The 25851-nt window shown below is 43.0% G+C and overlaps 1 protein-coding gene across 3 annotated transcripts in view; it reads left to right on the top strand.

The window, feature by feature from the left end:
• SEPTIN10 (septin 10) overlaps nt 1-25851 on the top strand; it is a 53701-nt gene that overhangs the window by 21951 nt on the left and 5899 nt on the right. For all 3 annotated transcript variants that reach the window (XM_082852336.1, XM_082852337.1, XM_082852338.1), the window contains 7 exons: nt 2127-2247; nt 2664-2859; nt 9902-10088; nt 13861-14022; nt 15628-15724; nt 17090-17258; nt 23348-23480. In XM_082852336.1, coding sequence (XP_082708462.1) covers nt 2127-2247; nt 2664-2859; nt 9902-10088; nt 13861-14022; nt 15628-15724; nt 17090-17258; nt 23348-23480 — 1065 coding nt within the window. The remainder of the gene's footprint in view (nt 1-2126; nt 2248-2663; nt 2860-9901; nt 10089-13860; nt 14023-15627; nt 15725-17089; nt 17259-23347; nt 23481-25851) is intronic.

Raw genomic sequence — 25851 nt, 5'->3', positions numbered from 1 at the left:
GTCAGTCCTTGTGTGGATGGGTGCTCTATCTTGGGTGCTGGCAAGCGGGGTCTTTTGGCTGTGTGGTTATGTGTACTTAACTTCATAAGAAACCACTGCCCGCCTTCCAGAGCGGCTGTGCCATTTTGCATGTGCAGCAGCGAACTTATTAGGGTTCCCATCTTTGTTCATCATCTCCAACGCTTGACGTTATCAGCCTTTTAAATTTTTGCCATTTTAGTGGCTGTTCAGGGGTATCTTATTGTAGTTGTGCTTCACATTTTCCTGATACCTGTTAATAATGTTGCGCACTCTTTCATGTGCTCATTGGCTGTTTTGTTATCTTTTTTGTGAAGTGTCTGTTCAAGTGTTCTACCCATTTTTTTTTTAAGTGGGTTGTCTTGTTATTGAATCTTACAAAATTCTTTATGTATTCTGAATACAAGTGCTTTGTCATATATATACTATTTTCTCCCAGTCTGTGACTTGCATATTCCTTGATAACTCTAAGTTTTTAATTTTGATTAAGTAGACAAATAGATAAATAATAGATTGTCACAATACCACACTCCTTGGTGATTGTAGCCTCAGATTAGGTACTGTAAGTCCTTCAGCTTGTTCTTTTGTACAGTCATTCTAGCTGCTCTAAGTCTTATGCCTTCCCATATGAATTTTACCATCAGCAGTTGGTTACTGTATCGACAGCATATATTTGGGTCTTGCTCTTTTATCCAGTCTGACAATTTCCTTTTAATTGAAAAGTTTAGACCTACACTGTCTAGTATGGTGGCCACTAGCCACACGTGGCTATTTAAATTTAAATTAGTTAAAATGAAATAAAATTAAAAAGTTCCTTCGTCGGTTGCATGCGTCACGTGCAGGTGCTCAGTGACGGCACGTGGCTGGTGGCTCCAGTTGGCAGCTCAGCCTTGTCATGGAAGGTCCTGTTGGACAGCTGGCTTAGACCACTTCTGCTTAATTATAGACGCAGCTGGTTTAAGTCTACCAACTGGCCATGTGTGTTCTTTTTTTTACGTTTTTTTTTTGAATTTTATTTTTTTATACAGCAGGTTCTTATTAGTTTCCATTTAATACATATTAGTGTATACATGTCAATCCCAACCTCCCAGTTCATCCCACCACCACTTCCCCCCTTGGTGTCCATACATTTGTGGCCATGTGTTTTCCATTTGTCCCATTTGTTCTTTCATTTTTTTTTCTTTTCCTGCCTACTTCTGGATTAATGGAGTATTTTTATGATTGCTTACTAGCTAACCCTCTTTGGTCTTTTATTTTTTTAAACAGTAATTGATGTGGGCTTTAACTTACCACTCACTGCCTTCAGTGTTGCAGCACTTCCTGTATAGTGTAGAAACCTTACGACAGTGTAGCTCCATTCCCCTTCCCATCTTTTGTGCTGTCACAGTCATGCATCCTGCTTCTCCACGTATCATAAATCCTGTAATACACTGTTGTTATTGCTTTAAGCAATCTATATTTTTAAGAAATTAAAACAAGCAAAAAATTCTCTTACGTTTACCCATATTTTTACCTTTCTGACAGTCTTCATCCTTTTTGTAGATCTGAGTTTCTGTCTGTTGTCATTTTCCTTTCTCTTGGAGAACTTTTAGCATTTCTTGTCGTGTAGCATTTCTGGCCGTGCCATTTCGTAAATGTCATTTGTACATTTAGCAAATGTAGCCGTCTTCATTTGCCTTCACCTGTGAGGGGTGTTTTCATTGGATACAGAACTCCGGGCTGTCACTTCTTCTTTGGCGCTTTACTGGTGCTGTTCTGTCGTCTTTTGGTGTGCGTCTTATGTTTTACTTGTCTGTAATACGCCTTCCCACCCCTGGTTGCTTGTAAAGCTTTCTTCATCCAACAGTATTTTCCTGTTTTGGAAAATCAAATATTTTTATGTCATAAGTAGTGCTGGACTCTCATCATAGGAAGATAATAAGAAATATGTGTTTTGAGGGTCTGGACACAGGTTTCTCACAAACTTAACCAGTTGTATCTTGGGGGAGGTATAATGATCAAAAAGTCTTTAATTTTTTTCTGATAAATTATGTTTATCTCTAATGTGCCTATATCCTGTTTTAGTAAGACTTTAAAAAACTGTTGCCGTTGTTTTTGTTTCCTTTCAGCAAAAAAAAGAAAATCCTCGTTCTTTAGCCATGTCTGGCCATGTTGGTTTTGAGAGTCTGCCTGATCAGCTGGTCAACAGATCAATTCAGCAAGGCTTCTGCTTTAATATTCTCTGCGTGGGTAAGTGCCAAGCCCCCCTAGATTCCTCCTTCCTGTTCCTGTGCTCACTTCCTTCTTGTCATGAGCAGCATGGTGCCCACATTAGCAACTTAAGATCATGATTACAGATTTTTTTCCAGTTATTTAAATTCTATCAGTTTTGGTTTTCTTAGCTCTACTGCTTTAAACTTTTTGTTTGTTCTTTAAACATTTCAGTGCTTTCTTCAGAGTTCTGAGTAACTTAGCACACGTGATTCATTTTTATGCTCTGCTGGTGACTCAGTGGACCAGCCTTAGCATATATTTATTTCAGGGACAATCCAGCCTTTGAAGTATCTGAAATATTTGGGATCCGTGAAACCATTGTAAGAGTTTACTGTTCTGTTTTTCTTCAACCATCCTGTGCACCTGTGAAGATGTACCTGCATTTCTTTCAGGGGAGACTGGAATTGGAAAATCAACGCTGATTGACACACTATTTAATACGAATTTTGAAGACCATGAATCCTCACATTTTTACCCACATGTTAGACTTAAAGCACAGACATATGAACTCCAGGAAAGTAACGTTCGATTGAAATTGACCATCGTGAATACAGTGGGATTTGGTGACCAAATAAACAAAGAAGAGAGGTACACGCTTTCCTCTTGTAATAAATAGGTTTTTCTTATTTCAGGATATCTGCCTTCTTGCCCTATGTGCTGTGATTTGATTTTCAACTGTGGAAACCCATGCTTTTCCTCCCAGACTTAAATTTTTTAAATAATTAAGCAATATTTTATTATTGTTAACAAATTGACATTTTTCTATCCAGTTGTCTAATTTCTTTAGAGTAATTTGAATCACATTTTTGAATCACATTTTTGAATCACATTTTAAGTGTGTGTTTCAGCAAAAATAGTTTTAGTTATTTCCTGATATGACAATTTGGTGTATATTAAGTGATTTTAACTAATTTTCAGGCAAGACTTGTCTTGTTGAGGAAAAAAAAAAACAACAAGGCATATATGGCAAATATATAATCGCCAAATCCATGGTGCATGAATTGTTTTGTGAAATTCTAACTAAATTAGCCAGGTACATTATTAAGCATCGCAGGAAAGGTTTGATAATGAAATTTTTATTTGTATTTTATATTAGGTCACTATTTTTGTCATTATTTCTACGGTATTATAATTATTCTTTTTCTTTAAATTTATTTATTTATGTATTTATTTTTATTATTTTGGGGTGGGGGTGCTGTGATGGGTCTTAGTTGAGGTACGCAGGCTCTTCGTTGTGGCGTGCGAGGTTTCACTCTCTAGTTGTGGTGCGTGGGCTCCAGAGCACGTGAGCTCTGTAGTTTGCAGCACGCGGGTTCTCTCGTTGAGGTGCACGGGCTCAGTAGTTGTGGAGCACGGGCTCAGTAGTGTGGTGCGCAGGCTTAGTTGCTCTGCGGCCTGTGGGATCTTAGTTCCCAACCAGGGATCGAACCCACCTCCCCTGCATTGGCAGGCGGACTTTACCATTGGACCAGCAGGGAAGCCCCTCCTATGGTATTATAAAGATTGATTATAGATTCTATATGAAATTTAAACTATAAAAGGAGGAAATAGACTGGGGCAAAGCAATGACTTTTTGTTCTTTCTCCTTTTTGAAAGTTACATATTTTCATTATTAGAGGTAGTTTCCTAGGTCCTAAAAGTTTGCTTTAGAGGGAAAATATGTTGCATCATTGACTGTCTTTATGTGTTAGCCTGTTCAGAACACTTGTGTGTTCTGCTTTAGATTTCAGGAAACAGTTTTGTGGGCTTTCTGGAGGAAGCAGGTGGTGGAGGAGGCAAAGGCCTTTTCTGTGTAGAAATCACTTACATTTATTCTTAGATATTTGGTAGTTTTGATGATCTTGTAAATGGCATCTCTTACAAATATTTCATTTTCTGTTTGGTGTATGGAAATATAATTGATCTTGCATATAGCCACTTCTGTGAATCCTCTGATTAATTCCAATAACTCGTCTCTAAATTTGTTTAGGTTTTCTATGTATGTAATAGTATAATCTGCAAATAATGGCATATTCCTCCTTTCTAATTCTTTTGTTTCTTCTTTTTAAATAAGTTTTATTGCTGTATAATTTTTTTTAAATTTATTTGTTTTTTATTTTTGGCTGCATTGGGTCTTCATTGCTGCGCATGGGCTTTCTCTAGTTGCAGCGAGCGCGGGCCACTCTTCGTTGCGGTGCGCGGGCTTCTCATTGCAGTAGCTTCTCTTGCTGCGGAGCACGGGCTCTAGAGTGCAGGCTCAGTAGTTGTGGCTCATGGGCTCCAGAGCGCAGGCTCAGTAGTTGTGGCGCACGGGCTTAGTTGCTCCGCAGCATGTGGGATCTTCCCAGATGAGGGATTGAACCCGTGTCCCCTGCGTTGGCAGGCGGATTCTTAACCATTGCACCACCAAGGAAGCCCTATTGCTGTATAATTTACATAGAATAATACAATGCATTGTTTGCTTAAGTGTACAATTTAGTTATTTTGACAAACGTGTAGTTCCTACCCACCACCACGACAGTTATAGGAAATCTCCACAGCCTTGAGTCCCCTCACGTGCCCTACAGCCCACTTCTTCCCCAGGGGTTCCCCCGGGGCGGTGCCTTCTCCTGGGGCGGGTGCTGTGGCTTCTCCCCGGCGCCCTCTGGTGAAGTCTCGGTACTTTGGCCTCCCTGAGCGCCTGTCTCTCCTCCGTCCTCAGTGGGTCTGCCAGGCTTTGTGCCCTCTTTTGTGCTGGGCCCCAGAAACTTGTCTGCAGGCAGTGGGGCTGGGAGGCTGTAGACTCGCCTCATTCATCTCCCAGTGATCAGCATTTTTACTGCCTGTTGTCCTGTGTCTGAAACCCCCTTTCCATATATTTTGTCCGGGCGGGGGTGGGGGCGGGGGCGGGGGCGGGTTGTGGATCCAGTTGCTGCTCCTCCAGCATGGCTGAAGACAGTGGTCTTTATTTCCTTTCTCGCATTTTAATACCTGACTGCACTGGGACTGGCAGTACTCCACTAGAGTCAGTGGAGATAGTGGGCATCTTTGCCTTGCCCTGACTCCAAAGGGAAAGCTTCCTTTTTGCCCTGAATTGTGCTGCTTTCTTTTTTTCAGTTAGAATAAGGAAGTTACTTTATATTATTAGTAAGAGTTGTTTTTTTTAAATCATGAATACATATTATTATCAGGTATTTTTTGGATTCTGTGGAAAAGATTGTAATTTTTCTCCTTTAATCTTTAATAAGATGAATTACAGTAACTGACTTTTTATTGGTAAATTAACCTGGCAGTCTTGGATACCATTTGGTATTCTTTTTATATTGTGCTGTATCTGATTTTTTTTTTTTCCTTTTAGTATTTTTGCATGTTATGTCTATAAGTGAGGTTTTCAACCAGTATCTTATACTTTTTTTTTTTTTTAAATAAATGTTATGTTAGCCTTCTAAAATGAGTTTGGGGAGTTTTTCACTCTGTTTTTTGGAAAAATGTGTGTAAGATTAGAGTTATTCTTCCCTGGAATGATTGGTGGAACTTGCCAGTAAAACCATCTGGGCCTGGAGTTTTCTGAGAAGATTTTGAGTTATTAATTTTCTTTAATGATTATAGGACAATTTGGAGTTGTTTTTTGAGACAGTTTTGAAAAGTTACAATTTTCCAGGAGTCTGTTTCATCCAAATTCCCAAATATATTTACTTAAAGATGTTGATAATATTCTTCTAATATATTTTCATTGTCTTCATCATCTGTAATGACATCTACACCTCCTTTCCTGGTACTGGTTATTTGTGCTTGTTTCTTTTCTCCTTGGTCAGCCTTGACAAAGTGTGGTAAGTTTACTTGGTCTTTTCAAATTTTGGCTTTGTCGATCCTATCAATTTTATACTTACTGTTTTTCCTATTTTATTAATTTCTGCTCTTATATCTGTAATTACTTTTCTTTGGATTTTGATCTAATTTTCTCTGATTTCTCACTGATTCTCAGCCTCATGTATTTAAGATTATAAATTACCCTCTAAGTATGGCTTTACCCATACTTACCCTCTAAGTGTGGCTGCATCCCACACATTTTGATATGTAGTATTGATATTTCCCATTTCAATTAACTTTTTCTTTTCTTTTATCCTGAAGAATAGACGCTTTTATCACTGGGTAGCGACCTCTTCCTCTTGTGAGGCTTCTGTGTTGTCAGAGGTCACTTCCTTGTGGAGGCGTGCTCTTCTTTTCCTTCACTCCAGCCTTTGGGTCCTCTTGTACTTTAGGTGTGCTTCTGATCAAGCATATGGTTTTCCTTTTTAAAATCCACTGTGACAATATTTATTTTTAATTGTGTGCTTAGTCCATTCACAGGTAATATATTTACTGATATTTTAGGTTTAAATTTACCATCTTGAGTTTTCTGTTTGTCGCGAGTTTCACGTTTCTTTTTCCTTTCTTGCTTGATTTCTATTCTTGTAGCTGTTACCCTAGAAATTACAAACCTAATCTCTAACCTAATCAAGGTTTGAGGTTAATTAATATTTGTACTTGTCCTCGATGATACAAATAGACAATAAAATGGAATTTTGAACAGTTAAACTGTTAACCGCCCCCCCACTTACCCCCTCCAACTTACCCTGTCATGTTTTCTCTCTCTTCTTCCTAACCACACAAGACAGTATTATTATCATTTTATATAGCCAGTATTTACTACCCTCTTAAACAAAATTTTCTGTTTTACTCTCATACTTGAAATTTTAGTTGGGTATACAATTCTGGGTGGGCATTTATTTTCTTTCCTCCCACTGAAGATACCATTCCACCGTCTCCTGGCTTCTGTTTTTACTGCTGAGAAGGCAGCTGTGAGTCTGTCTTCCCCTTAAGAGTATCCTCCTTATTTTCCTCCAGTGCTTTTAAGATCTTTGTTTTTGCTGTTCTCCAGTTTTACCGTGATATATCTAGGTTTTATTTATTTATAATTTATCCTGATTGTGATTTGTTTGACTTCTTGAGTCTGAACAGTATCATCAGTTCTTTTAAAAAATCTGAGACATCATCTCTTCAGATGCTGTTTCTGCCCCTTCTGAAACGGTGTTAAAATGTATGTTAGACCTTCTCGTTATGTCTTCTGTGTTTATTAATCTCTCTTCCATAGTTTTATCTTTTTTTTCTTCTCTCTATTGTTTTCTGGATAATTAGTTTGGATTTATCCTCCAGTGTACTGATTCTCTCTTTAGCTGTGTCCAGTATGCTTTTAAACTAATCCATGAGTTTTTCATTCTGGTTATTATAGTTTTCAAATCTGTACATTCTGTGTGGTTCATATTCATATCTGTAGGATCACTTTTTGTTACTTTACTATTCCCAGCACGTATATTCAAGTTCACCTTTATTTCTATTTCTTTTGTCTCTATTTTGTAACTATATCTTAAAATTCCAGTACATTGCAATTTTGCAGTTATTGTACTGATGTTTGTTTTTTCCTTTGGTTCTTATTCATTGTGCCTTTTCTCCCCTATATGCTTGGTTGTTTTTTTATTGGAGTTCTCATGATCTTTGAAAAGTTATTTGCGGAGATACTCAGAACAGATTTGGATTTGCTTACATTAGGTCCCTCTGGGTGTTAATACTCAGGATCCTAGTTTCGTGGCTTGAGGTTCTCAGAATCAGAGGCCATGTGTGAACCCGGGCCGTGGATTCCTGCGAGGGCTGACCCCGTGGCCACAAGTTCTTGAGGCTGGTTCTCCCTCTCCGTTTATTTTCCCAACTTCATTTAGTGCCAGGGCAACCTTCCCTCACATCCTTGGGGCGGGGGGAGGAACTGCGGGTTTACTTCTAGCTCACTCCCGCACTGAGGTGTAGATCTGAGGACCTCAGCCCAGTGTGGGGAGGCAGTCTCCTGTGTGGACCTGGACTTCGCTTTCTTCCTTCTTGTCCCGCAGATCCTTCGGGAGCAAAGCCGAAGAACCACATTGACAAACTGGCCTCAGGATGAAACTAGCACTGATGCTTTTAGTGCAGGGGCTGGTACACCTTTTCTGTAAAGGCCAGAGAAGTAAATATCTCAAGCTTTGCAGAACCTACGGCCTCTGTCCAAACTACTCTGCTTGTAGCGAAAAAGCAGCCTCAGACTATGAATAACAAAGGAACGTGGCTGGATTTGGCCCATTTACCAAGCCCGCTCTGGTCCTCTGCTCACCTCCCTGTTTCTACTCTCTTCAGTTTTGAGGTGGTTACTTCCTTACCCTTTATGAGTACTTTGAAAAAGGAGGTGGTTTTTGTATTTTAAGCCAGTGTCTTTCATTTCATTGAAGACTGAACCTGCAAGGTACTGGAAACGGAAGCCTAGAGGAAAATACTGTGGAAGAATTTCTAATGTTATTATTATTTATTTAACAAAAAATGTTTATGGTTTTCATTTATGACAGGCATTATGCAAAGCATTCAGATAGAGGAGTGTTTATGGCTATTTATAATTGATCTATTTTAAGTCATTAATAGAAGCTTCTTTGGAAATTTTATGTTAAATATGTACTTACAGATTAATTTTTATTATTTTGGGGATGGCATCATGTTGGGTCACATTTAGACCAGTTTCCCAAGGATGGTGTCCCCGATAGTACATCTGATGTGGTGAAGGTGTGCTGTTGTGTTGTTGTGTGGAGAGCACAGAAGCGTACGGTCCCGTCTCTGTCCCCAGCTGCGTGCCCGTGTGCCTGGGGACAACAGGGGTTCTATGAGTTTGAAAGAAGGAGGTGATGATCCTCGAGGACTGGCAGGGCCAGGCGTTCCGCTGAATGCACGTTTATTAGTACTGCAGCTGCACAGTTACTGACTGCTCTGTTTAGGGGCTACAGGGATAAGTGTAAAGGTGTCCAGGGAATTTGATAGAGGATCCGTTTGCTGCTTTTTTCACTTGGAAGCCCAGATTTGCCTGATGAGAATAGTTACGCATAGAAAGTTGAGGTTCACAGGCGGTGATTTAGCATACCAAAATGAAGTGGACCGTTCACAAACTAGTGTCTGCAGTGCATCGTGCTGTGAGCTGCACCCTGAAGGGTGAACAGCCTGGAACAGCTGTGGGGGCAGACGCACCAGGTGGGAGGAGGGTCCAGGCAAGGACTCACGTGTCGGCTGCGACGGGCTTTCCCTTGCTTGTAAGTAAGTAAGGTCATGCCTGCGTCACCAGTTAGGCGCTTCCATGTGGGTGTGCACTTCCTCCTTACTACGTTAATGCTTTCCACGCCTCACGATCCGATTTCAGAAGCAGGGAGTCATGGAATTTGACTTAAGTATCTTTTAAGTTGTTGATACTCGTGCCTTCTCTCAGCAGAATAATATGCCATGTCCAGTTTGGTTGCAATTAGACGCCTACCCTCCTTCAGCAGCCTGGCAAGTGTGGGAAGCCGTGCCAGAAGGGCTCCAGTGTGTGAATGAGTGTGAGAGGGAATTAGTGTACGTTCAGCGTTGTTTCTATAAAATGGTTTAAAGCACAGGTTGTTCTGATGGTTTCAAAGTACTGCCTTTGTACCTGCACGTTTGCACATTGTTTTATTACTTAAGTTATCTGTTTAGCATAGATAGCAACTGTTCACTGGTGAAAATACAGATCTCAGACTTTAGATTTATGCATATACCTTATTAAGGTATCATGAATATAGTGTATTAAATATTTAAATAATTGTTTTTTCAGCTACCAACCAATTGTTGACTACATCGACGCTCAGTTTGAGGCCTATCTCCAAGAAGAGCTGAAAATCAAACGCTCCCTCTTTAACTACCACGACTCTCGCATCCACGTGTGCCTCTACTTCATTTCCCCGACAGGCCACTCTCTGAAGACACTGGATCTCTTGACCATGAAAAGCCTGGACAGCAAGGTGGGTTTGGAAAAGGACCAACCATCGTGCTTCAGTTCATTTTAATAGTTCCAAGTTCATTCACTTGGAACTATTAAAGTATCTTTATGATATATACATATGTCATAACTCTTATTCTGTGCATTTTAAAAACATTTGATAATTTTCAATTTTAGGATATTTTCCAGAGAAATTCAGTTTGGGAGATGAGATGCAAAGAAAAAGCATTAACATAAAATTTTAGTCCTTTTTTAGTGATTAAATTGCATGCCAGAATATGGGTATTCATTTTCACCTAACTATAGAATTTATTTGACACTAACTTTACTGTATGACATATTAAGTGAGAAGCAGCTCACTGATGAAGATCAAGGTCTAAAGTCTCACCACATATTACAGTAAATTACATTTTTATTTCAACCGTATCCAGAAAACCTATTTTTGAATTTCTGAGCCAATGAGCTATGTATAAATTCAGGGAGCTGTAAAATATAGTATCTACAAATTAAGTCACTTCAGATTTTTTTTATTTCTTTAAAAGATAGTTAAAGACTACTGTCTTATACTAAAAAAGTCTCCAGGGTTCTCCTGTGACCTCTGATGGTGTGAGGGATGCAGCTCCGTTACCTGGCTGAGCATTTCGTGAGCTAGGACTGGGAAAGCAAGGGCATCTGGCCACTGCTGCTTTCTGTACGGAAGTCGGTGTGGAAGGCACGCGGGCCAGCGGGTGCAGCGTCGGTGCAGAGACGGGCTGGCTTCTGACCAGTACCACAGTCCCCAGGCTGTGACGGGCCTGGAGGAAGCTGATGTGAGAGTCTGTTCACCTGATCGGATGTTCTGACCATTTAGCCGGTTGTTTTCATAGTTGAGTCTGATACAGGAAACCCATCTTATTCAAGGGACATAAACGCAAGAGCACACAGCTCTGTCTCAGGCTGCGCTTGTCTGGTGGCGGCAGAGGTGCCTGCAGTACTCGCTCTGCCACCTAATCGCCCCTTGTTCCTGGCAGGTTTCTCCCCTCCGAGCGTCCGTCTCCCTGCCTCTCAAACCAGAACCAGGAGAGTATCTACCTCGAAGGCAGGTGTGAGGGTGGACTAAATCGACAGTGTGTCTTGTTCTTACTACAGGGCTCCACGGCTCCCTCCACGTGGAGAGTTACCTGCTGTGCGGGTGGTGCCACGTCCCCCTCCGCCAGGGCCACTGTCGTGGCTGGGCCAGCCCTCTTGGTTCTTAGGGTCCCAGGATGCACATCAGCAACAAGCCTCAGGGGACTCCGAGGAGCAAGGGTTGTCCCTACGGGTCCTGAGGGCACACAGCACACTCAAGGCCACACGGTGGGGTGGGAGTGGGGGGGAGGGAGGGAGGCGTCGTGAACCTGGGCTCAGCCTCTATCAGGGTCTGAGGGTGAGGCATCTGGGGTTTCACAGGTTCCCACTTTGGTGGTGACTTTAAAGCACTAGCGTGCAAATTGGGGCTGGCAAGGGAGAGGCAGGTTGCTCCAGGCTCGGCCATCTAGGGTTTCTGAAAGGGGGTCCTCCAGGCAGGGCTGCCCGGTTCCTTACCGGATGGTAGCCAGTAGCTATGTCCGCAGCTGCCGTGGGTTTATTCGAATGGATGTCTTTGAAATAGATGCCTCAGCAAAGGTCAGTTTCAGGCGCATATGCTACAATCAAAAAGCTTAACGTCGTGTATGTACACTGGCCTGCTTCTGCTATTAATAGTGGAATCAATTAGAAGTTACTAACTTGGCATAATTTATTGAATATCTATGTATCAATATTATATGATACCAAAATCAAGAATTTGGCATCAAATTTTTATATACTTTGACTAACTTATCTTCAAAGCTGTTTACCCACAATTGCTGAAAAGTTTATTTCATGGATAGTTGGAAAAATCTTTACCTCCTTTGGAACGTATTTAAGACCAATAAATCCAAATGTACACAGTAAATCAGTGTGAAATTGGAGAAGAAAAATACATTTAAGAATAGAAAAGGAATTATGATATTTAGTTTTCACTTTCATTCTGAAAATTACATTGATAGCTCACTCTCTGGGCACACATGACTACTTAGCCTGAAGTCTTTCACTAAAAACGAACTAATAACCCAAAAGACCTATAAACCCCTGAATTTGTGGAGATATCACTCTTCGGTGGGGACGTTAATCATACAGAACTAGCGTTGCAGGTCAGTTGGTCTTCAGGACCCCACATCTCTTCCTCTCAGGCCAGTGATAGGACTTTTAAATAATGCTGAGAAAGGGGGACTTCCCTGGTGGCACAGTGGTTAAGAATCCACCTGCCAGTGCAGGGGACACGGGTTAGATCCCTGATACGGGAAGATCCCACATGCCACGGAGCAACGAAGCCCGTATGCCACAACTACGGAGCCTGCGTTCTAGAGCCCCGCGAGCCACAGCTGCTGAGCCCATGTGCCACAACTACTGAAGCCCATGCACCTAGAGCCTGTGCTCTGCAACAAGAGAAGCCACCGCAATGAGAAGCCCGTGCACTGCAACGAAGAGCAGCCCCCGCTCAGCGCAACTAGAGAAAGTCAGCGTGCAACAATGAAGACCCAACGCAGCCAAAAATAAAATAAAATTATTTTAAAAAAAACAGTGCTGAGAAAGTTATTCCTTTGAGTCGTGAACGTTTTTAGTTGGTATTCGTAAAATCTCCTTCTTTCAACATCTGGGTAAGAGTCTGACAATGGGGTGCAGGTCAGATGAAGTCATTGGGAAAAGGGACCTGCTTAAATGAGAGGCAGAAGGAGGCCCTTGGCCTGTTCCGTAGGTCTGCTGAGATCAGTCACCCTGATTAATTAGTGCTTAGAGTATTAAGAAATAAAAAATTCTTAATAACTATGCAGTGGATTTCAGCTCACGGCTTACATTTTATTTATTTTGTGTATGATGGAATTGTCAGAGACTGAGAAGAAAATGTGAGATTTCTAAACCTGAATTCAGATGAAAGATGAACTTTATAAGAGCTGTGCTTTATTTATGTATGTATGGATGGATGGATGGATGGATGGACGGGTGGATGGCTGCGTTGGGTCTTCGTTGCTGCGCATGGGCTTTCTCTAGTTGCGGTGAGCGGGGGCTACTCTTCGTTGCGGTGCGCGGGCTTCTCATTGCGGTGGCTTCTCTTTTTGTGGGGCATGGGCTCTAGGCCCGAGTTCTCCAGTAGTTGTGGCACGTGGGCTCAGTAATTGTGGCTTGAGGGCTCTATAGCGCAGGCTCAGTAGTTGTGGCGCACGGGCTTAGTTGCTCCGCGGCATGTGGGATCTTCCCGGACCAGGGCTTGAACCCGTGTCCTCTGCATTGGCAGGCGGATTCTTAACCACTGTTGTCACCAGGGAAGTGCCAGAGCTCTGCTTTTTAAAAGCAGTTATTGTAAGGCCAGCATTTGTAGGAGTGGTTGTATACGATTATCTGGTAAAAATGAAGCCAATGATTCTACGTCAGGAGTTGGCAAGCTTTTCCTGTGAAGGGCCAGGTAGTAAGTACTTCAGGCTTCGCAGGTCGTGGGCCTCTGATACAACTACTCACTTCTGCTATTATAGAATGAAAGTGGCCATAGGAAATATGTAATGTGTAATGAATGGGCCTAGCTGTGTTCCAGTAACTCTTTATTTATGTAAACAGGGAGTGAGTGGACTGTAGTTTGCCTGTCCTCTGATCTAGGTCAAGGAAATTTGTCAGGGACTGAGTGGTTTTGAATGCAAAAGCTTCAGGATTAAAAAATAAATCCTCAATCATGAGATTTTGTTTCTCTTTATTCTTAATAGGTGAACATTATACCAGTGATTGCCAAAGCAGATGCAATTTCTAAAACTGAATTACAGAAGTTTAAGATCAAGCTCATGAGTGAATTGGTCAGCAATGGTGTTCAGATATACCAGTTCCCAACAGATGATGAAACTATTGCTAAAGTCAATGCTTCAATGAATGTAAGCTCTTAACTGAATATTATTTCTGTTTTACATATGAAAAAAGTGATTTATAAGTAAGTAACGCTGCTACTAATGTATTTTCACTTCTGTCTTCCAAAACAAGGTGAATTTTGAAAGAGTCCAGTATAGGGAAATGTTTTATTTTCTAGAGTTGGAAAAGTATAATGAGAATATATTTTTGAGCATTTTTCTTTCCTCCCTACTTTCACCTAAATGAAGTGATACATCTGTGAGACCGGGCTTCATCTTTTGTGGAACCATATTTAATTGCCTTAGAAAGATTCCTTTCTGTCCTGTCTTTAAGAACATGAGAAGACATTACGGCCTCCCTCAGAATGCTCTAGGATCCTAAAATCTTTAAGGAGAGCTTTCTAATCTGGTACTGAAGCTCGTTCTCCCTTACAGGGTCACAGGTACATATGAAATATTCACATACTTTTTTAATATTTTAATACAGAATATATTTAGTATATTTTAATTATACATAACTTAATGTGATTGAGGATGACTAAGTTCTTTGTGTTACTTGAGGCTACCAGATTTCTTAAATACTTGGTTATATTTTGACGGATCATGGGTTTTGGAGTCAGACTTTACCATGTGTTCTTGTGGGAATTATTAACCTCCCTGAGACTGTTAACTTATCTATGAAATTGGGTTAATAATACCTGTCTTAAGGGTTGTTGTGAGGATACAGCTTTGTTCACTGCCTGACACAGTGACATTCAGTACCTGTTTGTTCCATTTCTCCCCTTTTTTCTGATTTTTTCATACTTTGTTCATATTAAGATACTTAAATCTATAGAAAGCTGACCAATGTAAAGGGAAGTGATATTAATTTCTGTGTGTTAAATTGTCTTTATATCTAATTTGTTTTTTGTGCCCACCTGGAATAAGTTTTCAGAGGGGTACAATTAAGAGACTAAATATTGTCAATTATTAAATATTAAACATGATACTGTTTACATTAGACTTTTCCCCTACATTAATCCTCAGCTTCAGACAGGACGGTCTACTCACTGCTATTAAATCCAGCTATTGTATCTTTGTTCAAAATCTTCTCCTTACTATGCTAGTTCTTCCTATTCTGCTTGATCCGTCTCCAGTTTGGGTTGTGTCTTCCTGCCCAAAGAGACCTCTCCCTCCTCTAAATTTCTATAACATTTGTATTTAGCATTAGTTTGGGACTTAAATATTATTTTATATTTGTGTTATATATGTAGATATACACTATATATATACACTTTGGTTATATGGGGGGGGTGTGTGTGTGATTTCCTCAACGTTATCTTTGTCTTTTAGGACCAAGATAATAATGAGGGAAATGATACCTGTGCTAGAATTCTGTTTTTGTATTCTTGCAGCAAAATAGGAATACGTGTGGGGCATGCTCAGTAAATAATTCTCTCTCTAGGGCCTGAAGATGACTCTGTAGAACAGTTGGCATACACGTGAACAGCTGTGAACACATATTCACAGGGCACATTTTAAAAGCTGAGGCACAGCAGATCATTTGGCTTTAACACATTTGTTATTTAGTAAATTTTCTCTTCTCTGTTTTTACTGGTATGAGATGTGATTGATGTCCTGGCTCCTTTCCAGGGACACTTGCCGTTTGCTGTGGTAGGAAGTATGGATGAGGTGAAAGTTGGAAATAAGATGGTCAAAGCTCGCCAGTACCCTTGGGGCATCGTACAAGGTAAAGGAGATAAACGAGGATATGTGCGCTGCCTGACAGCCTGAAAGTTGAATTTAATGTGTTCTAGGAGGTGATGCTGATTTGGGGTTATGATTGGCTGTCAGAAGGGTTGGCTCTGTTCTGTTTTAGCCACGTCTGCAGAGGCGCAAGGCACAGCCTCCCTACTTCCTGTCTTAGATCACGTTACCTGCCCAGGTGCACCAGGACGTTCAGAAGGTGGGAGTCACTGGTCGGGTACTTTGAACAAAATTTGAGCGTAAATAGTATTGTTTAAACATAGTACGTAAACTAAGTACTAGATAATTCTGCGACACAATAAACCACTTTGTAAATTTATATATTTTTACTCATCAAAGTATTGCCAGCTATTTCCCAAACAAACCAGTCAGCCAAGTAATAATTTTTAGCATTTGTCTAACTCTACAATGAGTAAGTAATTAGCACTTGACTGGCTCATTCATTCATGATGCCAACTAATGGGGAATGGATTACCCCTGCTGGTACTGGTTTCCCAGTGCTGCTTTTTGTGTGTGTGTGTGTGTGTGTGTGTGTGTGTGTGTGTGGTACGTGGGCCTCTCACTGTTGTGGCCTCTCCCATTGCGGAGCACAGGCTCCGGACACGCAGGCTCAGCGGCCATGGCTCACGGGCCCAGCTGCTCCGCGGCATGTGGGATCTTCCCGGACCGGGGCACGAACCTCTGTCCCCTGCATCGGCAGGCAGACTCTCAACCACTGCGCCACGAGGGAAGCCCCAGTGCTGCTTTTTTTAAGTTGACAAATTTTGTAATTAGTGGAAAATATTGACAAAACTTAACATTTTTAATGTATAGAAAATATAAAGGCAATAATTGTACTTAAAACTATTGATCACAGTAACACATGTGACGCAGAATCACAAATGTGGCATGGTGTGACAAGCATTTGATGTTTACAGCAGGCACAGGTGGTGTTCTCGAGTGTGCAGAATTTACCACCTTGAAGTTTTAGTGAAAAAATATTACATACTCTTTTCAGGCGGTATGTGAAACGTCCTAAGGATGGTTTATAAACTGTTAACAAAATACTAGTGAAATGATTGGAGCACATGGTACAGAATAGAATGTATTTCTTTCCTATTTCCTGTTTATCCTTGGCTACTAAATTTAAGCAAACCTCTGTTAATCAATATCGCCTATAATTCGGTGTGTGTAATACAAGAATTGCTTCCTTGGTTACTTGTATGAAACAACCATAGCTGTTAATCGGACTGATCATTTCGCTGTTTGGGTTATTTCAAATGTGTTTTCATTTACTCGTCCATTGAACAAATACTAATTATATGTCAGGATTAAACATCGGTGTTGCTGTTTTCTGTTTTCCGGCTAGTGGAAAATGAAAACCACTGCGACTTTGTCAAGCTCCGGGAGATGCTCATTTGTACGAACATGGAGGATCTGCGAGATGAGACGCACACGAGGCATTACGAGCTGTACCGGCGCCGCAAACTGGAGGAGATGGGCCTCACAGACACGGGCCCAGAGAACAAGCCGCTCAGGTGAGCAGCCAGGGAGGGCGGTGGGGTGGGCCTCTCCGTCTGCCCAGGATGACAGAGAGTCTCCCACATCGGGAGGTGGCGCCACCTGCTACGATTAATGACTCTGCTCTCCGTGCCGCCCTCGGAGGTCTTCGTCCTTACCCGACTCAGGGAGTTCGAGTAGAAGGGAGGACACAGGGCAGAAGCCCAGGATTTCAGCATCCGCTGAAGTGAGTAACCAAGGAAAAATCTCTCATTATTTGGTTTTATTTCTGTATTTATGTGAAGAAGGTGAAAGAGTATCGATTATTATTTTAAAAACCTGGACTATGAATCATATTAACTACAAAGCTGTTGTTTTTTACCCTGATGAAAGTTTTGGAATGACTAAACTTAGGAAAGTATCTTGTAAAGGAAGCACTAGTTACGGGCCAGCTCTGGTAAAGTGATGATTTTCTCTGCTGAAGAGAAAGCATCTAGCATTGGCTACCCTTCGTGTTTCCCAGGAGGCTTCACTTCTCACTCTTTCAAGTCTGTGGGTGGTGAGGGGTCCCCACGTGCCTGAAGGAGACGCGGATCCTGAGTGACAGCAGGCGGGGCGGCCTTGCGTGCTGGAGGAGAGGGATTCAGGTGCCTGATGGCTCAGTCATCAGTCACCTGTGGAGGACTCAGAAATGCAGGTTCGCAGTTTCCGGGTATGGAGCCGAAGAATCACATTTAAATGAAAATTCCCACTCAGCCCTTCAGCAGACACTTCCTGCTGGTCACTGGCCAGGTGTGCACCGTGGGTGCAGAGAGGAAGATGCTCTTGCCCTGTGTGGTGATCAGGGTCTGGGGGAGTGAGGACGCCCGGGCAGGAGGCTGCTGTGGGCATCCAAGTACGAGCAGACAGGGGCCTGTGCTGGCGTGGCAGTGGCGGAGGTGGTGAGAAGCATGGCTACCACATGGGACTGGAAGGTGACGTCAACATGACTCTCTGATGGTCTGGATACGGATGTAAAGGAAAGAGGAAGCCAGGGTGGTAGCTGCAGTTACTGTTTTCCACCTGAGAACCTGGGTGAACGGTGGTGATGTTCATTGTTATGAGCAAGACAGGGGAAGGGGTAGACTTCCTGGTGGGTAACTGAGAAGTTTGGGACATGTTACATTTCAGTTGATTATTAAATCTTCAGGTGAAGACTTAGAGGAGGTTATTTCATAAACGAATCTGGAGCTCGGGGAGAAGTGAAGGCTGAGATGATACTTTGGAGTCAGCAGTGAATATAATACTGCATCTAGTGTTCGCAGTGCTCTAGGCTAAGTGCTGGTGAGGTAATACTGAATGAGACCAGTCCTGGCTGTCATGGGGTTTATATTCTCACGGGGAGGGAGGCCAAAACCAAACAACTAATTGCACAATGAATTATGGTTGTGAAATGTGCACAAAAGGAGAGGTGGTGTATCATGGGGGGAGGGCATCTGGATTTAATCTGGAAAATTAGGGAAGGCTTCCTTGAGGCACTTATTGTTCTGAGCTTTTACTACCTGGGGAAAACAGAGGAGACATATGCAGAGACCTGGAAGGCAGAGAGAGAAAGGCACCTTTAAGTCTCTGCAAGAAGGTCGGAGGAGCAGGGCAGCCTGGTGGGGATTTGGTCTTTGTCCTCGGGGAAAGACACAAAGTTTGAAGCAGTGATAGCGATACGGTATTTGCACTTAAAAGATCACTCTTGGCTGCAGTGTGAGGGAGGGGTCGGAGGGTGTGCAGAGGTGCTGAGGAGCTAGGTACCAGCAGCAAGGACAGAACTGGGCGTGTCTGAGAGGCGCCTAGAAGATAACAGTGAAAGAACTTAGTGACTGTTCAGATGCAACGAGGTAAAGGAGCAGAAGATGCCAAAAGAAGACTTCTGCTGGCCTGGATCAGTTCGGCAGGCAGCTGTACCCCTCACAAGGTAGTGTCTCTGGAGGCGCACTGGCTGCTCTGTGGGGCAGGATGGAGGTCGTTAGCTCAGCTGGGACCTGGGGACTTAGAGTTTCCTCTGAAACATCCAAGTGACAGTGTCACGTAGGCACTTTGGCTGTTTATCTGGAGCTCAGAGGAGAGAGGAGAGGGCTGGGCCAAAGGGATGAACTTCAGAGTCACAGACGCTAAGAGGTGGTTAATTGAATACTGCGTATGGGTGAGATGCCTGGAGAGAGAAGTACATTTGGAAAGAAAGGTGCCTTGGAAACAGCCTTGAGTCCGTTGAATGTGTGTCAGCAGAAGAAGCAGACAGAAGCGGTTGAGAAGCCTAGGGTAGAGGAAGGAGGAAACCAGCAGGGTCGTGTCGCGGAAGCCAAGTGAAGAGGGTCTCAAGAAGGAAGGGAGAGGTGGCCGTGTTGAAAGTGAGAGGGTTTTGCTGTGGAAGTACAGCAGTGTGATACAGTCCAGTTGCTCCCTTGACCGTTCTTTGACAATAATGAGGAACTCGCCATCTGAGTCAAAAAGGACGGCACAGGCCAGGGCGTGCAGATTTTTGGCGGTACGCGGGACTCTCACTGCTGTGGCCTCTCCTGCTGCGGAGCACAGGCTCCGGATGCACAGGCTCAGCGGCCATGGCTCACGGGCACAGCCGCTCCGCGGCATGTGGGATCTTCCCGGACTGGGGCACGAACACGCGTCCCCTGCATTGGCAGGCGGACTCTCAACCACTGCGCCACCAGGGAAGCCCAGGGCTTGCAGATTTGAAGGGAGAAAACCAGTTTCATTCATGAACAAACCATTTCCAGCCTTCCTTCCAGGAAGGGGGATGTCCAGCAGGCCCAGCTTAGGACATGTGCCCGTGTTCTGGCTGGGTGGGTGTGAGCCTGACTGCCCGTCCCACCAGAATGCATCCCGCGGGAAGAAGTAGCTCTCCAAAGGTAACCAGAATAATAATACAACAGGTGAGAGAGATGGTGGGCGGGCACTCAGAACAGCCGTTTTTTAGCATTTCCTCAGTTTGGGGAGCGTCTGCCCACTGGACAGGTGAAGAATGGAAAACTGGGAAAGGAGGCTCTTCAGTGGAGGCCAGGTTACAGAGTGGGCAGGAGCAGTGGCTGCAGGTTGCTTGCAGAGGACAAGCGAGAAGGCCGGGGGCTCGAGCTCAGTGTGAGGGAGGCCCTGCCCACCTGCCTGGGAGCTGGTGGCCCTCTGCTCTGCCCAGGCCTGCAGTCCTGATGAGATGGGATTCCTTGGGTCAGGCGCAGCAGAATCTTCTCTCCTCTTGGTGCTGTCTCATTTGTGAATAAATTATTTGATAAAATTCCTGTAGTTCTTTATAGCCTGAGGTCTAGGAAGGTTTCACCGGTGTGGTTTTAAGAACTTGTATTCTGTTTTCTTAGGAATCTTCCCATTTAATTTGGGATGTGTACAACAACAGTCACTATAATTTGGTTGGCACGTAAAATCTGTCCCTCAGTATTGTATCTATCAATAAGAACAGTTAGTTACATGAGCCTGTTAGGCTGCGCTCTGCTCTTTATGGCCCGGCCTTTCTCTCTGCAGCCCCGCAGTGTCTCCATCTCTGTTTCACTTGAACGGTTGTGCTGAGTCATGGTTTGTGTCCCCACGTACCCACACCCATCTCATGCTTGTCATGAGGTCCAGGGGGTCGGCATTATGTGTACCCCTGTAGTCTTAATTAACTGATGTTTACTTATTTAAACTTCATGAAACATGCTTTTATCAACCTCAAATCCCCAAGTTACTTTAGATGAACAAAACCAGTCTCGTTTACCATCACTGAAGTGCTCTGGGCCCTCAGAGTCTGGAAGGGAGATTTGTGTGGTATTTTAGAGTTTCTTAAGTGTTTGGCATAATTTTTTGTGTCATAACCTTTGTGTCTTTCTGCACTTGGTCTGTGGTGGACGCTCATCAGGCCTGTGAGAGCTGCACCTGGAGCTCAGGGAGGTCCTGAGTGCGGGGGACGCAGCGGTTTTCCTGGTGGGCACGAGCAATCAAGGCTGCATTTTCTTCCTCTCTCATTTTCAGCTCTGCCTTCAATCAGTGATGCTTGCAACTAGGGTAGGATGCTGCATTAACTATCACGGCAGCAGGAGAGCTCTTTTTCATTCTCAGAGCCACGGCAGTCAGCAGTGGTTGCATTAGTTTCACAGCCACTCCTTGCAGGCCCTCTCAGAGTTTCATTACCACCTTTTGAAAGACAGTGCGGTCTCTTTCCTTGCAGTTGGCTCTGTGAGTTTACCTGTCACAGTGGGCGTGTGTGATGGATGCAGAACACGCGGGACCAGTGTTTCCTCTTTACCTCTTGCTGAGGCATCACTGTCGGCGGGATTTATGCTGGTTAGGGTTACAGGCTTTGGAGCACGTCTGATCAAGTTCCAGCCCCAGCTTTGTACTTGCTAACTCTGTCCCTCTGTGCAGGTGACTTTACCTCTCCGAGCGTCGTCTTCTTACCTGAAGGACAGTGTTAGTGCTTTGTTCTTCATGGCGCTGCGGGAATTAGTGAGTCCAGACCAGTCCCTGCTGGTAGCAGCTATTCCGCAAGTGTTTGGTCTTTTCTCTTTGCCAGGTGGCTTGATTTTCCTCCTGAACAACTCAAGTGCTTGTGTAAGTAAATTAGTGAGAACTTTTTAAAACTTTGATTTGACATGATTTAAATACATTATTTAAACTAAGTTTGCCACTAAAGGCTATCAGTCCAGTGTAGGACCAGTGAAATGTGGGCGAAGGTGACCTGATCGATTTAGAGGCTTCTTTAAAATAAGACCAAAACAAACACAGAGAAACAAAAAACCTTATAAAAAGTAAGATGCCTCGAGATTAGAGGCATTTATGTGGTTACCTAGGGCATTCTGTACATTTATGAACTTTGCTCTTAAAGACAATGTGTAGGATTGTTCCTCCTTGGAATACATGCTCTGAGTACCACACACTCATGCTCAGCTGTAAGTGCTATGGTGTAACATTTCTTCCTTTGTTTTTCCTTAAATTTATACAGTTCTAGCCATGAAAGATTTCTCCAGTTATAAGATTAGTAAAATTCCTGAATTTCATCACATTTTAAATCTATTTATAAGTAATAGAAATTTCTAACTGTGACACAGCTGGAAAGTGAATCTGTGTTCCCTGTTAAACCTTGGGGATATTCTCCAAGTGAGCTGAAATGGAAGGGCCCTGCATTGCCGGATATAAGGTCTGTGGTTCTTCTGAAATGCCATGAGTAAGACAGGCAGGCACTGGCCGTGGAGTTCCAGGACAGTCCCTGCGCTGCTTGGTTAAACTGGCTCTACTTCCCTGCAGTTTCTATCATTAGGTGAACATCTATGAAGAAACCGAAACATCTGGAGGGCTCTACTGGATAGCTGGGTTATGGAGATGCTGTTAGGAGAGAGAGGCAGGTGGGGTGTAAGTGCCAGGAAGAGGTATAAACAAACAAAGAGCCATGGAAGTGCTTGGGAGGAACAGTGGATTCCAGCTGGGGAGACTGGAGAAGCGAGGGACAGGACTAGTGAGTAGAGGGAGGGCTGGGAAATGGGCAGTGGCTGGAGCATGAAACGTGTGGCACGTCTTAGGAACAAAGGTTAGGTTGGTACAGCTGAAACCTTAGGGGGATTGGGTCTGTTGGGCCAGATTGTGAAGTTTCTGAAGTGCTGCTATCCTGCAGATAATATAACTAATGCAGAGGAAAAAGATAAGGAGATGTCTGTTTTTGGTGGAAAAATCTTAGGAGTGGCAGGAAGGACGAAATGAAAGAAAGAGGAACTAAAAGCCTAGAGCTCAGCTGGGAGATTATTCCAGTAGCGAAGGCAGAAAAGCACAAAGATCAAGTTGGGCTGAACACGGTGTCTGTAGAAATCAAAACAAGACGGGACTGAAGTGATGTCGGGGTCTTAGGCTGAGCCCCCAGAGCCTGGTGATCGGACGTGGCAATGAGGGGAGGGGAGGAACCAACAGAGGTGGAAGGAGGAATCCATCTGGGGTGAGATGAGCACCTCTGGGAGCACCGGCAAAGCAGGGACCCGCAGACAGATCTGCGCTCCCTGGAGCCACATGTGCTGTGATGGTCACGGGACCTAACGCGGACCGAGTGTTCGCAAGTTTGTGATGTAATCTCGCTAATATGAGAGTACCATAAATAATTTTTCAGTCTTCAGGAGACCTACGAAGCCAAAAGACACGAATTTTATGGTGAACGTCAGAGGAAGGAGGAAGAAATGAAGCAGTTGTTTGTGCAGCGTGTGAAGGAGAAAGAAGCCGTATTGAAAGAAGCTGAGAGAGAGGCAAGTGCGCTGGTTTGTTGGGATGTGCACTTATTTGGGGTGTCCTGTTAACCTGGGGATAATTATCTCAAGAATTCCGAGATGGTTTTGAAAACTAGTTGTTCCTTAAAAAGCAGCTGTTGTATTTTAACACATACTCTTTGGATGCAGACTTCCAAAAAAAAGCATAGGCTGGAAACAAAAATTTTTGCCTTTTTGAACAAGGTGTCTTCCATTAGAAGTGGTTTATCGAGGACTTGTAAAGGACTAGGTTACTAAGAAGCATTTTAAATACCTTAACCAGGAGCCAGAAGTGTTTTAGCTGTGGCTTGATAAAGCCTTTTCTGAGAGTTTTGAGTCCTTGGGATTGTTGTTTAAAGTAGGTGACTCTGAGAGCTGTTAACTAGCCTTTGAGTTTGAGGTCAGGCTTCCTGGAGGTGGGTGGTCTGGGCAGCCTGGGCGCAAAACCATCCGCAATGAGTTTGGTTTGCTTCTGGTTCTCCAAGGATCAGTTTTAGTTTTACTTGAGTTAAGGTATTTTCTGTAGACTTTACTGTAATGGCTGCTTTTAAATAAATGGCCACATTTAAGATGAGGGTCAAAAAGGATGAGCTGCAAAAAGGAATCTCTAAGAGAAGACAGAAATGTTAATACAAATGAACTTGCGATGTAAGAGTTCCTGAAGAGTTATTTGTAAAGTAATTTAATGCTACAAATTTATTATTTTAAGTACCTTTATAGTACTTGCTATTTCAATAAACTCTGTAGTAAGTGGTTTTGTAAAATAATCTATCTTGTTTATAATTTGAATTTTGATCTTTATTTTGAAAAAGTTCAAACAATGGGAAAGTGAAAGTATGGGGTACCTGTGTCCCTCCCCACACCTAGATTTAGGATAGACATTTTGCTGTCTTTAGTGTGTGTGTTTCCCTGGTCGTCTGAAAGCTGGTTGTAGACATCACAACACTTTATCACAGGCACTTTCATGCGTCTCTGAAGCTCAGGTGCATATTCCTCCATAACCACAGTACCAGTACTACACCTAAGAACAGGAATAGCATGCCACAGACTCTCCTAATCCCCAGTGCACAATCAAATTTCCCCACTCGTCCCAAGATTGTCTTTTATTGTTGCTTTCTGTTCGGTGATTTTTTGTTTTTGAACCAGAATTCAATCTTAGGTCTCATACTGCATTTGGGTGTTCTGTTTTGTTCAGTCTCTTATTTGAAAACAGTTCCTAGTTTGGAGTTATTTTTATTTATTTAAAAATATTTATTTATTTATTGGCTGTGTCGGGTCTTAGCTGTGGCACGCAGGATCTTTCGTTGCGGTGCATGCATGGGCTCCTCTCTAGTTGTGGCACACGAGCTCAGTAGTTGTGGCATGCAGGCTTAGTTGCCCCACGCCATGTGGGTTCTTAGTTCCCCGACCAGGGATAGAACCCACGTTCCCTGCATTGGAAGGCAGATTTTTAACCACTGGACCACCAGGGAAGTCCCTGGAGTTATTTTTAAATACAAATATTGAGGAAGGAGTTGTGATGAGTAGGAAATAGGGTGCTGATTTTTCTTTTGATTAGTAGATGCTTCTCTTGTAAGAGTTTCTCTCTCATACATCATGGTTCTCAGTTTCTCCAGTGAGGAGAGAAGATGTAGCAGTGGTTTATAGTTGAATTTTAATTTTTCAAACCCCACATAAGAATATTTTGCTTAAATGCATACTGTTTAAAAGGAAATTGAAAATTCAGAGTGACCAAATGGTTGAAAGAAAAAGAGAAGTATTATTTGTCAGTAGGTGCTTCATAGATGTTTATTTTTGTGATTCAAGCGGTTTCGTGTTAAGAATATTATATTAAAACTAATGAAGTTAGTTTAAACCAAGTTGTCACAAGAGTTCTAAACTTTTAATTATATAGGTTTAGAAGCAGATTACTGGCCTGTTTCATTAATATTACAATAATATCAGTAAGTTCCCTCATGACCAGTTTCATCCTGCAAGGCTGGTACGTTAGAGTCAGGTCTGGTGCAGGGCATCTGGGGGTCATCTTCACTCGCATAACTCAAGAGCCATCAGTTAGGACTTCCCTGGTGGCGCAGTGGTTAAGAATCCACCTGCCAATGCAGAGGACACAGGTTCGAGCCCTGGTCCAGGAAGATCCCACATGCCACGGAGCAATTAAGCCCATGTGTCGCAACTACTGAGCCTGCACTCTAGAACCCGCGAGCCACAATTACTGAGCCCGTGCTCTAGAGCCCACAAGCCACAACTACTGAAGCCCGCAGGCCTAGAGCCCGTGCTCCGCAACAAGAAAAGCCACCACAATGAGAAGCCTGTGCACCGCAATGAAGAGTAGCCCCCACTCACCGCAACTAGAGGAAGCCTGCACAAGGCC

This window comes from Leucopleurus acutus, assembly GCF_964270905.1.
Source record: "Leucopleurus acutus genome assembly, chromosome: 12".
NCBI lineage: Eukaryota > Metazoa > Chordata > Mammalia > Artiodactyla > Delphinidae > Leucopleurus > Leucopleurus acutus.
The sequence above is the reverse complement of the archived record's forward strand: the minus strand, read 5'-3'. Positions and strand labels throughout refer to the sequence as shown.